General features: G+C 41.5%; 1 protein-coding gene across 1 annotated transcript in view; it reads left to right on the top strand.

Moving 5' to 3' along the window:
- CCDC62 (coiled-coil domain containing 62) overlaps nt 1-12,405 on the top strand; it is a 28,040-nt gene that overhangs the window by 773 nt on the left and 14,862 nt on the right. Inside the window, exons 2-5 of the mRNA XM_007448740.1 lie at nt 1,530-1,722; nt 4,466-4,632; nt 6,937-7,038; nt 9,216-9,387. Coding sequence (XP_007448802.1) covers nt 1,530-1,722; nt 4,466-4,632; nt 6,937-7,038; nt 9,216-9,387 — 634 coding nt within the window. The remainder of the gene's footprint in view (nt 1-1,529; nt 1,723-4,465; nt 4,633-6,936; nt 7,039-9,215; nt 9,388-12,405) is intronic.

Below are 12,405 nucleotides of genomic sequence, written 5' to 3'. Positions count from 1 at the left end.
ACAAAAAAAAAAAAAAAAAAAAAAAAAAAAAGGCTATTTTCTCCCGGTGCCAGCAAGGAACTCCTTAGGAGATAACATTCCTTTCTCAATCCTGTAAGGGGTCACTACGACCCACTACTTGCCTTGTATGCGCAGATCTGCATTGTGTAAAGGTCAATATATTATTTTGATGTATAGCCCTTTGTCCTGAAAGTGTTTGTAACTGTGTTTTGACCTCTTACAGGCAGAACAGTTCTCAGAGCTTTCTGAAAGACTGTCTCCCAGGTTATAATCGTCAGCTTGGCTCAAATAAAATTTTCCACTTTTTTCTTAGCTTGACTATTGATTAATTTTTAATGACACTTACAATGGTGCCAAGTACTGTGAAGTGCTTTACAGAGATTATCTTGCTTAATCCACACAACTCTAAGAAGTTAAAATGCTGCTATTACCATTTTACAGACAAGGAAATTAAGGCTTAAGGACATTAAGTAACTTACCCAAGGTCTTAGAGCCACTAAGTGGCTAATTCTGGATTCCAATTTAGGTCACACCAGCTTCACTGCACTAGACTTTAAAATGATGTATGCTTAAAAGGAGTTATCATAGATAATTTTGTTAGACATGAAAATGGCATCATGGTTATATAAAAACGTTCATTTTGGGCTTCCCTGGTGGCGCGGTGGTTGAGAGTCCGCCTGCCGATGCAGGGGACGCGGGTTCGTGCCCCGGGCCGGGAAGATCCCACATGCCGCGGAGCGGCTGGGCCCGTGAGCCATGGCCGCTGAGCCTGCGCATCCGGAGCCTGTGCTCCGTGACGGGAGAGGCCACAACAGTGAGAGGCCCGCATACTGCAAAAAAAAAAAAAAACGTTCATTTTTAGAGATGCATACTAAAGTATCTAAGAGTAAAAAGTATTTTTTATCAACAACAAAAAGAAAAAGGAAAATTGAAACAGATGTGGCAAAATCTTGACAGTGGTAAGAAAGACCTAGGTACTGAGCAAATGGGAGTCTATTGTACTATTCTCTTGTCTTCTGTGTATATTTGAAATTTTTCCTTTACAAAATTTGTTTTTAAGTAGGTATGTTGAGTTTGGGTCAGTTACATTTAAACAGTAATTACTTCCTGTTTCCCTTTACTTGACTGTGGTAGAATTTCTGGGGCAAGCTGAGGGATAATATTGTTGATTGATACAAGGAGAGGGTTGACAGCAAAGAAAAAAAATGCAGAAATGGGTTTATTTGTGATTAACCAGTGGAGGTGTTACAAATGGTCCCACTCTTTAAGAGTGGTGTAAATGGTACGACAGAAAGTGATAGAGGCAGAGTACAGTAGGTGTGAACTTGCTTTAAATATACATAATTTTGACGTCATGTTATAATCAGTGAATAAAACGTAATTTAACTACCTTGAATTGGCAGCAAAAGTGAATAAAACGTAATTTAACTACCTTGAATTGGCAGCAAAAGAAGATATAATTGTTTGGAAAATATGCTTTGGCCAATTTATGTTGATTATCCTGACGTGAAGCCACTTTCTATGTTTAGAACATTGGGTCAGAAGTTGAGATTTCCACTATCGAGAAACAACGGAGAGAGCTACAGCTGCTCATTGGAGAATTAAAAGATCGAGATAGAGAGCTCAATGATATGGTTGCAGTACATCAAAGACAACTTCTTTCATGGGAAGAGGATCGGCAGAAAGTGTTGACTTTGGAAGAACGTTGCAGCAAATTAGAAGGTCAGACATATACGCAGCAGCATCCGTCATGCACTTGTACATGCCAACACGTTAAAAGGGCTCAAGGGAAAGATAGGAACCTCTCAACACAATCCCTGCTGTACTGGAGTTTATTTTATTTATTTATTTATTTATTTTTGGCTGAGTTGGGTCTTTGTTGCTGCGTGCAGGCTTTCTCTAGTTGTGGCGAGCGGGGGCTACTCTTGGTTGCCGTGTGCCGGCTTCTCATTGCGGTGGCTTCTCTTGTTGTGGAGCACGGGCTCTAGGCGCATGGGCTTCAGGAGTTGTGGCTCATGGGCTCTAGAGCGCAGGCTCAGTAGTTGTGGCACACGGGCTTAGTTGCTCCTCGACATGTTGGATCTTCCCGGACCCGGGCTCGAACCCGTGTCCCCTGCATTGGCAGGCGGATTCTTAACCACTGCGCCACTAGGGAAGTCCCTGGAGTTTATTTTAATTGAAGATAGGACGACATCATGAACACTCACAACAGAACAATGTGAATTAAAGTAGGGCAAGCGAAGTACTTAGCTGTAGAAAGGGGGCTGGGCAGCTTCAGTCAACATAGAGTGTCAGGAGTGAACCTGAAGGAAATTAGTTTTGAGCTAAAGTATGAATGAAGATGCCACGGAACTGGCCATTTCTCTTGAACTGACTCAAAGATTTTAAACTTGGTATTGAACTTGATCTCAAATACCTAAAATAGTCATCTTTTAAAATCAGAGCGATCTCAAAACTGGCTTACAAAAATTTCCTTTTGTACCATATGTAACTATCATCCCTTTCATGCTGCCCTAAAGTCTGAATGTTCTATTGACACTGCATTAATACTAGAATGTGCTAGAGGGGAAAACACTACATCTGTTTAATAGAAAGACAATATGTCGCCTTCTTTTTTACTCATATTACACAAAGGATTCTGTAAATGCGACAATCTGAGTAATTTTTCCCTTTCGTTGACGACCATCTGATTTTATTCTGACCACACCCACCCACGTGTAGATACACATAAAGGCAGTATTTAATAGAATTGTACGTTAGATGCAGTATATCTTATATAATTAATATCTTTTATGTAAACATATTAAAGAAAAAGGTAACATTATATACAAGCATACCTCATTTTATTGCACTTTGCAGATACTATGATTTTTAGAAATTGAAGGTTTGTGGCAACCCTGTACTGAGCAAGTCTATCAGCACCATTTTTCCAACACCGTTTGCTCACTTTGTGTCCCTGTGTCATATTTTGGTAATGCTCATAATATTTCAAACTTTTTCATTATAATTATATTTGTTATGGTCATGTGTGATCAGTAATCTTTGATGTTGAAGGCTCAGATGATGGTTAGCATTTCTTAGCAATAAGTTATTATTATTATTTTTTTTATTTATTTTGCGATACGCGGGCCTCTCACCGTTGTGGCCTCTCCCGTTGTGGAGCACAGGCTCCAGACGCGCAGGCTCAGTGGCCATGGCTCACGGACCCAGCCGCTCCGCGGCATGTGGGATCCTCCCGGACTGGGGCACGAACCCGTGTCCCCTGCGTCGGCAGGTGGACTCTCAACCACTGCGCCACCAGGAAAGCCCAGTATTTGGTTTTAAAATGAGCAAGACACCTGAATAGGCATTTCATGGAACACTGAATGGCCAATAAATGTATTAAAAAGTTCTCATTCTCATTAGTAATTAGGGAAATGCAAATTAAGACCATAATGAGACCTTTTTATACCTACCAGACTGGCAAAAAATATCAGGTATTGGTAAAAGTGTAGAGCAAGGGAAGGCTCATTCACTGCTGGTGGGTGTGTCAGCTGGTACAGCTACTTTGGAAAATCATTTGACAGTTCTGGTAAAGTTGAAGATATACATAGCTATGGCCCAGCATTTCCACTTCTAGGAAATCTACTCACCCTTCAATATGCACATGAATTACCTAAGGATCTTGTTAATATGTAGATTGTGATACGGTAGGTCTGTGTATCTAACAAGGTCCCCCGTGTGGTCCAAGGGCCACATTTTGAGTATCGAGTTTCTAGAGGAACTCCTGCAAAAGCACCAAGATGCTTGTAGGAGAATATTTAAAGTAGCATTGTACATCATAGCTGCAAAGTGGAAACCGTCCAAATGACCACCAGTACTAGAATGTATAAACACATTGTGGCATGATCATATAATGACATTATACAGCAATGACAGTGCACAAACAGGAGTTACCTACAGCCACATGGATACATCTGAGGATCATAATCTTTTTTTTTTCGTCTGTGCCAGGCAGCTTGTGGGATCTTAGTTTCCCAAGCAGGGATCGAACCCAGGCCCTTGGCAGTGAAACCGTGGAGTCCTAACCACTGGGCTGCCAGGGAATTCCCAGGATCATAATCTTCAGCAAAAAGAGCAAACAGAAGAATTCATAGAGTATAATTCCATTTATATGTGGTTCAAATTAAACTATTCTTAGAGATGTGGTCATAGATAGTAAAACTATAATAAAAAACAAGGAAATGAGTAAGATCAGGATGGTGGTTAGGAAGGTGGGAAATTGGAGAGATTGTGCTCAGGAAGTGACGTACAGGGCCTTCTGGCTTGCTGCTGGTGTTCTGTTTCTTGACTGAGGTACAATATCATGCATTTCATAATAAAAACTTTTAAAAGAAGTATGAACCTTTAACCATGTGTTTTGAAAACAGTGCGTTTTCAGCTTCATATCTGACCACAAGTAAGTTATTGATGAAATCTCCCTCAGGTGAACTACATAAAAGAACTGAAATAATCAGATCACTCACAAAGAAGGTAAAAACCCTTGAATCGAATCAAATTGAATGCCAAAGTACTCTTCAAAAGACTCAGCTACAGCTTCAAGAAATGGCCCAAAAGGCAACCCATTCCACTCTCCTTTCTGAGGACCTCGAGGTTGGTTTTTGTTTTGTTTTTTGTTTTGTTTTGTTTTTTTGCTGTACGCGGGCCTCTCACCATCGCGGCCCCTCCCGCTGCGGAGCGCAGGCTCCGGATGCGCAGACTCAGCGGCCATGGCTCACGGGCCCAGCCGCTCCGCGGCATGTGGGATCTTCCCGGACCGGGGCACAACCCCGTGTCCCCTGCATCGGCAGGCGGACTCTCAACCACTGCGCCACCAGGGAAGCCCTTGAGGTTGGTTTTAAGATAAGCTTCCCTAGCCCAAATTCTGTTTGTGTTTCAGTTATTGAAAAATTAGATTTAAATATTTCCATTAAAAATGCATGTGCGTGTGTATGAAAGTACATCCATCCATCCATCATCATAGTTTTGTGTTCATTGTGGGGCTTTGGTTAGCTGCCAGTGCTATCTTGTCTTGGAGATGAAGCTTCATTACAGCCCTTTTCTAACTGTTAAGCCATCTGTTTGGTAGCATCTATCATTTTATCAACAATGGGTTATTTTAGAAAGGCTTTCTCAGATTCTGAGATCCATATCATCAGGTAGCTTCAAATTATGCTTTTTGAATAACTGTGTGTAATATCTATATCACGTTAGTGGCATATTGGGAATAAAATCTGTAAGAGTGATTTTTCAGTTTTCATTTCTAGCTGGTGAGTCATCAGATATCTTTTGAGCTCATGCTTTTTGAGAGACACAGTGAGAAAGCCTTTTTGTTCTTATAGCCTTCATATTCTTGTTTCATAATGATATCAGTATAGATCTTGGTAATATAGTGAGTCTTAATAACTCATAATAATTGTATAGATTTTATGTCTAAAATTTTTTTTCAGATTACTCTTCTAGACAGTTTCTAGCTATAAAATAAGTGAAAACTATTCTGGAATCTCTTGATATGTTGAATTAAAAAATGGAAGCGTGTTAGTCAGCTTGGGCTGACTAACCATAGACTGGGCAGAAATTTCTTTCCTCACAGTTCTGTAGGTTAAAAGTCCAAGATCAAGGTGCCGACCTAGTTAGTTTCTGGTGAGGGCTCTCTTCTTGGCTTGTAAATGGTCACCTTCTTACTGTGTCCTCATGTGGCAGGGAGAGAGACAGTACATGAGCAAGCTCTCTGGTGTCTTTTCTTATGAGGACACGGATGCCATCATGAGGGCCCCACTCTCCTGACCTCATCTAAACCTAATTACTTCTCAAAGGCTCCACCCCCAAACACCATCACATTAGAGGTTAGGGCTTCATAGGGCTTCCACTTGTGCATTTGGGCAGGGGGTGCAATTCAGTCCATAGCAGGAAGATTTTTTTTTTAATTAATAAACTTTATTTTTTAGAGCAGTTTTAGGTGCATAGCAAAATTGGGTGGAATGTACAGATTTCTCATAGACCCTGCCCTCTCCCCCAGCCAGCCTCCTCCACTGTGGACATTGCTGCATCACAGTAGTACATTTGTTGCAATCAGTGAATCTACACTGACACATCATTGCCACCCAAAGTCCATAGTTTACATTAGGGTTCACTCTTGGTGTTGTGCGTTCTGTGGGTTTTGACAAATAATGACCTGCATCCACCATTGTCATGTGATACAGAAGGAGTTTCACTGCCCTAAAAACCCTCTCTGCTCTGCCCCCCCTTCTCTGCCACAACCCCTGGCAACCATTGATCTCTTTACTGTCTCCAGAGTTTTGCCTTTTCCAGAATGTCATAGAGTTGGAATCATACAATATGTAGCCTTTTCAGATTGGCTTCTTTCACTTAGTAACATGGCACTTAAGTTTCCTCCATGAAGATCTCTTTTAAAAAGCCTGATTATTCTTTTCTTCCCCAACCAGTAAACACGTTATGTACACAATAATTATATCAAATCTAGATCTCTGGGTAAAAAAAGAAAAATAAACCCTGAAAAGTGGGAATACCCCAATATGAAGTTATTTCAACATAGAGTAAAGATGCACAAAAGTTCATTAATGCTACTTTATTTCAGCAAAGGAAGTCTCTTGCTAATCCAATTTTCATTCTTGCCAACCTGGAAGCAGTCATTAAAGACCATTAGGAACTAGACATGTTTATAAACATAACTGATAGAATTCAGTGGGGCAGAACTCAAGTACTGAGAAGATGCTGGGGATAATGGGGAAACAGATATTTGTGTTCCTTTTTGATGACTGCTTACTTAGCCCACTTTGTTACTAAAAAAGCTAAACAGAGACAAAACAAAACAGAAGGATGGGCACAGATTGTGGCTGGTGAGAGTAATGAAAGCTTTTCAATGACTCAATTAGTATTTTGTGTTGTCCCTCGTAGGCTAGAAACGAAAATCTCAGCAACACATTAGTGGGACTTTCTGCTCAAGTGGGACAACTGCAAGCTCGAGAACAGACTCTCACCACCATGCTGAAGTTGAAGGTAATTCAGAATCACGATGCTTTCACTTGCCAGGCACTTTGTAGTTGATAGAGTGCAGCAATGTACATTAAGTTACTGAAGTCCCACAGCGACTCAGATAGGTTGAGCCATCCATGTTGCTCTCTTTTTTTAAATTCTGGTTTTAGAAATGAGGGAAACAAGTTTCAAATGATGCCCCCAAGGCACTGAGTGGAGGCAGGACTGCACTGTGGGTCTCTGTCTCCAAGGCCCATTCCATGGTCCAGCATGCCTGCATTCAGCTGGTTTCTTCTGAGGTACCCATTACTGGGTCTCATAAAGTCATTAGCTATCAAATTGCTTATTAATATGTTTTTTTTTCTTAATTAATTTATTTTTGGCTGCGTTGGGTCTTCGTTGCTGCACACGGGCTTTCTCTAGTTGGGGCAAGCGGGGGCTGCTCTTCGTTGTGGTGCACAGGTTTCTCACTGCAGTGGCTTCTCTCGTTGCAGAGCACGGGCTCTAGGTGCGCAGGCTTCAGTAGTTGCAGCATGCGGGCTCAGTAGTTGTGGCTCGCAGGCTCTAGTGTGCGGGCTCAGTAGTTGTGGTGTACAGGCTTAGTTGCTCTGCAGCATGTGGGATCTTCCCGGACCAGGACTCGAACCTCTGTCCCCTGAGTTGGCAGGTGGATCCCTAACCACTGCGCCACCAGGGAAGCCCGTTAATATGTTTCTAATTGAGGAGAAAACTTAGCAGTCAAGTAGTTGATGTAGTCACTAACATGCCATAAACAGTGATTGAAAAAGTCTCTTCTATGTGGTAACACATGTGTTGGACAGAAGTTGACTAGAGGAGTGATTCTGGTATAATGGGACGCTCATGCTAATTCATATGTGATTTTTTCCAGCACATAAATGTTTTTGAGTGATCAGGGACAAGCTTTCATAAAATTAAAAAGAAAATATTAAAATCTATAGAATTGTCTTTAATCAAGTAGTGACCAGTTTCCTGGCTTCAGCAACCCCTACAGTGTCCATCATAGCAAACTCCTGGTGAAGCTGAAAAGGATTGCCTGACTGATGCGTCTGCAGTGGCATTTGCTATGCTGTGTTCTTGTACTTAACAGGACTACTGTTTCTTTGCTACTGGTCTGATCACAGAGTTCCATCGTTTTTTTTGTTGTTGTTGTTTTTTTCCATCGGTTTTTGAATGGTCTGCCCAAACCCTGTTTTCCCCTTAAGTCCTAACGTGAGATGTGCAGACTGTGAAGTGTTTTAGGAACGCGTATAGGATGCTATCGCTGAAACCTTTGTCCTTAAGCAAAGGTAAAACCTGCTAGTAATAGTTACTCCACATGAGTGGTGGGGGAGTACTTTTGCTTATTATTTTTATACTTTCAGGTGTTATTTGAATTGCTTTTCAACAAGCACATAGATACCTTTTATGTAATTAAAACAACCACCTCAACAATAAGAGGTTCTGAATTGGGTAGGTTTGGGATAAGGTCTTGGCGTCTGTCATTTTAGCAAGCTGAAAAGAAGGGGAGGAAGAGAGGGCCTATGGGATTTATCTGTAATGCAGAGAATAAGCCCCCTCAAGGGCCACCAGCCTTCCTATTGCTATTACAATTTCACACGTAATCAAATGTTTGCTTCTAAACTTCCTGAGACAATAAACTATGGTGGTTCGTGCATGGTTTCAGGGGCAGCCGGCTAAGTTCAAATCGGAACTCCATCACTAACCAGTTGTATAACTGTGGCCACTTTACTGTCGAGTCCTCTGTCACGTGGGGAGTAACAATAGTCCCTACCTCAGAGAGTTACCGTGAGGATTAAATGGGGTAACACATGGAAAGTGCTTGGAATGAAACCGGGTACACGAGATCTTTTTTTTTTTTTTATTCTTTTTGGGGTATAGTTGACTTACAATGTTGTGTTAGTTTCAGGTACGCAGGAAAATGAATCAGTTATACGTATACATATATCCACTCTTCGTTTTTCGATTCTTTTCCCATATAGGTCATTACAGAGTATTGAGTAGAGTTCCTGTGCTATAGCAGGCTCTTACTCATTCTCTATTTTATATATAGTAGTTTGTATATGCCAATCCCAATGTCCCAATCCCTCTCCCACAATGAGATCTTAATAAGTGTAGTGTTTTCTTATTGTTTAGTTGGAATTTTAAAATCTTATGTAACACTTTTCAAATTTGGTTTGTAGGACAAAGATATTATCGAGGCAGTCAATCACATTGCTGACTGTTCGGGTAAATTTAAATTGTTAGAGCATGCCTTACGCGATGCTAAGATGGTGGAGACCTGTATTGTGAAAGAAAAACAAGATTATAAGCAGAAATTGAAAGCACTTAAGATTGAAGTCAATAAGCTAAAAGGTAAGGAAGAGGCATAAATTTAAGCATTTTATCTTGGGAATATATTTCTTCATTTGGGTTCACTTAATCTCATAACTGAGAGTAGGTCTGTTGTTAGCTTTAGGTCCTACCCTGAGATGTTCATTCCATTTGTATAGAATTATGCTGCAATTTTTTGCATTACAAGATAAATAACAGAGTTGGGGGAAACTGCCTAATGCGTTCTATTTTAAAAATAATCCTGCCTTTGCTGTACCGGTTAGCTATTGCTACTATATGCTTTGTAGCAACCAATGACAGTATCTCGGTGGCATGCAACCACGAGCATTTGAGAAGCTCATGTATCTGGAAGCCACACGGGAATTGGCTGATCCCCGCTGGGCCCAGCTGAGCGGCTCCCCCGGGGTATCTTCTCCCCGGCCGGCTAGCCTGGGCATTTCTTCCCACGGTGCAGGCAGAAGCCTAAGAGAAGCAGAAAGATGGGAGGATCCATATATACCATCACTTCCCCCTCATTCGTGGCCAAAGCGAGTCACGTGGCTGAACCCAGAGTCAGGCAATCTCCTGTGGGAGGATTTACAAAAAAATCGAGGGAGGAATGCAGGGAGGCATGAGGAGTTACCACGAACAACACAAACTCCCACAGTGGCTTTTCGGTGCGTGTTTTATTTTGGGGGGAATTCCTTTTGTGCCCTCCTGTTCTATTTGCATTCTCACAGTAACCCCACAGTTTATTTTTCTACTACTTGAAGTTTTCTAATGAAACGAAGGCTGGGTATGCCAGATAGGTTAGTGCTATGTACTAGAATATGGGTCTAGGTGATGGAGTAAAAATTCGTATTCGTCTGCAGAGGATGTGGCCTTTCCCCACTGTGGGCAGGGGAAGCTGTTGGATGGAGGCGCTATCCAGTTCTTAAATCTGCACCCAGACTGTCCCATTTATAAGTGGTCATCACATTAGACACAAAGACTGACTCCTGCTGTGGAACAAGCAAGCTTAGAATGACAGAGCCGTGCGATGGTGCGATTGCTCCACCTCTGTCCCTGGTGGAATCCCTCATGAGGCAGGGAGTTGCTGTTCAAATTGTGAAAGGCTATTGGGGCAGGTTTAATTTAAAAAACTCCACCTCCTAAAATCTTGTTCTTATGATGTCCTGACTTGTGGTCAGTCATAATTTTGTCTGCATTTGTAGCTTCGGCTAAAATCATAATCATACTATAAGCCCCTTGACAGCAGGGACGGACTCTGTCTTCTCTCTTTTTGGATCCACAGTTAATAGCACAGCTCCTGGGGTACATTGTAGGCATTCGATAAGTATTTATTGAATGCTGTGTTTACCTGGGTAAGATTTAAAGTAAAAAGAAGTCTGTTTATATCAACTTTTATGTCTTATTTTATAAATTCAATATTTATTACAAAAATAAACGCAGCATCATGGATGGTGGAGTAGAGAGTGAAGGAAAGAGACTCATTTGGTTTGGGTGCACTGGGAAGGCGTCTTTGAAGAGAACATTAGAGCTGAAACTTGGATGATGGGAAGAACCAGTCGTGCAAAGATCTGGGCCAGGACCTTCCAGGCAGAAGAAACAGCAAATACAAAAGCCCTGGTGTGGGTTTTGAGGTTGGGGCCAGTGTAAGGAACAGATTGAAAGGGCAGGGCCAGGCTGTGCAGGCCTTAAGGCAATGAGTTTGGATTTCCTCCTAAGTGTAGCACAAGGGCTTTTAACAGAGAAGTGATGCCAGCAGATGGCCCTGATTGCTCTGTGGACAGTAGGCTGCAAAGGGAGAGGCAGGGTTCGAACAGGGAGACAGTGGAAGCCTTGGCCAGGGTCACCGCTGGGGGTGCAGTGAGATGTTAGATGAGGGACATATTTTGGCTGTAGATCTAACAGGACTTCATATTATTTGGAAGCGGGTGCTGAGGACATGAGAGGTATTCACAGTGTATATTCTTCTAGGAACTAGTATTTATTTGAGGACTTTTTTTTCCCTTCTATTTGTGAAGAGGATCTAAATGAAAAGACAACAGAAAATAATGGACAACGAGAAGAGATCATTCGCCTCAAGCAAGAGAAAAGTTGCCTGCATGATGAATTGGTTTTTACTGGTAAAAATAGATAATTAGTTTAAGTAACCTGAACGTTCTACGATACTACCATGATGGGCTAAATGAATTGTACCTCTCTCAAAATACTTTATGTATTTAATTAATTTATTTTAACACCCTTTGAGAAATGAGGAGGGACCAGGCAGGGAATTTTAAAGCTGTTATCGTGCCTCCCAGTTCACTCTGTTTCCTCTTCTGTAAAATGAGGAGCTGCTCTCCCTTCTAGCTTGAGTGCGTGACTATACTAGCTCACTAAAAACATAGTACTTGTGCTTAAAAATTCAATAAGAAAGAATCTTATGAGCCAAGTATTTGCAAATACTAGATAAAAATTAGGAATTCAACAGTTTTTCAGTTTTGCAAATAGATCGCCTGTAATTATTACAGTTGGAAAATACTCATGTGTTTTGTTACATCAGTACGACCACAAAATAATAATGTTGGAGATGAATTTTTCATAACTTAAAAGCAAGTTTCTCAATAAGGTGTAACTTAGGCCCCCTTCTGATAAACATAAAAGTGGCACTCCCCACTCTCCCTCACCGCCATGTTCTCCTACACTCTAACCCCAACCCACCTCAGTGTGTCAGAGTTTCTAGCCTCTCCTTTCTCTGCTCCCAACTGAGAATCACTGATATTTAGAGTTATCTATATATGGCCCTGACAGCCAAGATTTTGTTAGACTTTAATTTTGGTGGTTTGTATGAAGAAAATCATAGGTTTGGAGGTAAAGTTCCAAATAGAAATTAAATGAACTGGGACTTCCCTGGAGATCCAGTGGTTAGGACTCCTCGCTTCCTCTGCAGGGGGCGCGTTCGATCCCTGGTCAGGGAACTAAGATCCCGCATGCCCTGTGGTATGGCCAAAAGAAAAAAGAATTTAATTAACTAAGTGAACATGTTTGGGTCTACTCATACCTACCCTCAATGTC

Source organism: Lipotes vexillifer, unplaced genomic scaffold (genome assembly GCF_000442215.2).
Source record: "Lipotes vexillifer unplaced genomic scaffold, Lipotes_vexillifer_v1.1 scaffold21, whole genome shotgun sequence".
Lineage (NCBI taxonomy): Eukaryota > Metazoa > Chordata > Mammalia > Artiodactyla > Lipotidae > Lipotes > Lipotes vexillifer.
Note: the sequence above shows the minus strand (reverse complement) of the source record. Positions and strands in the feature narration are given on the sequence as shown.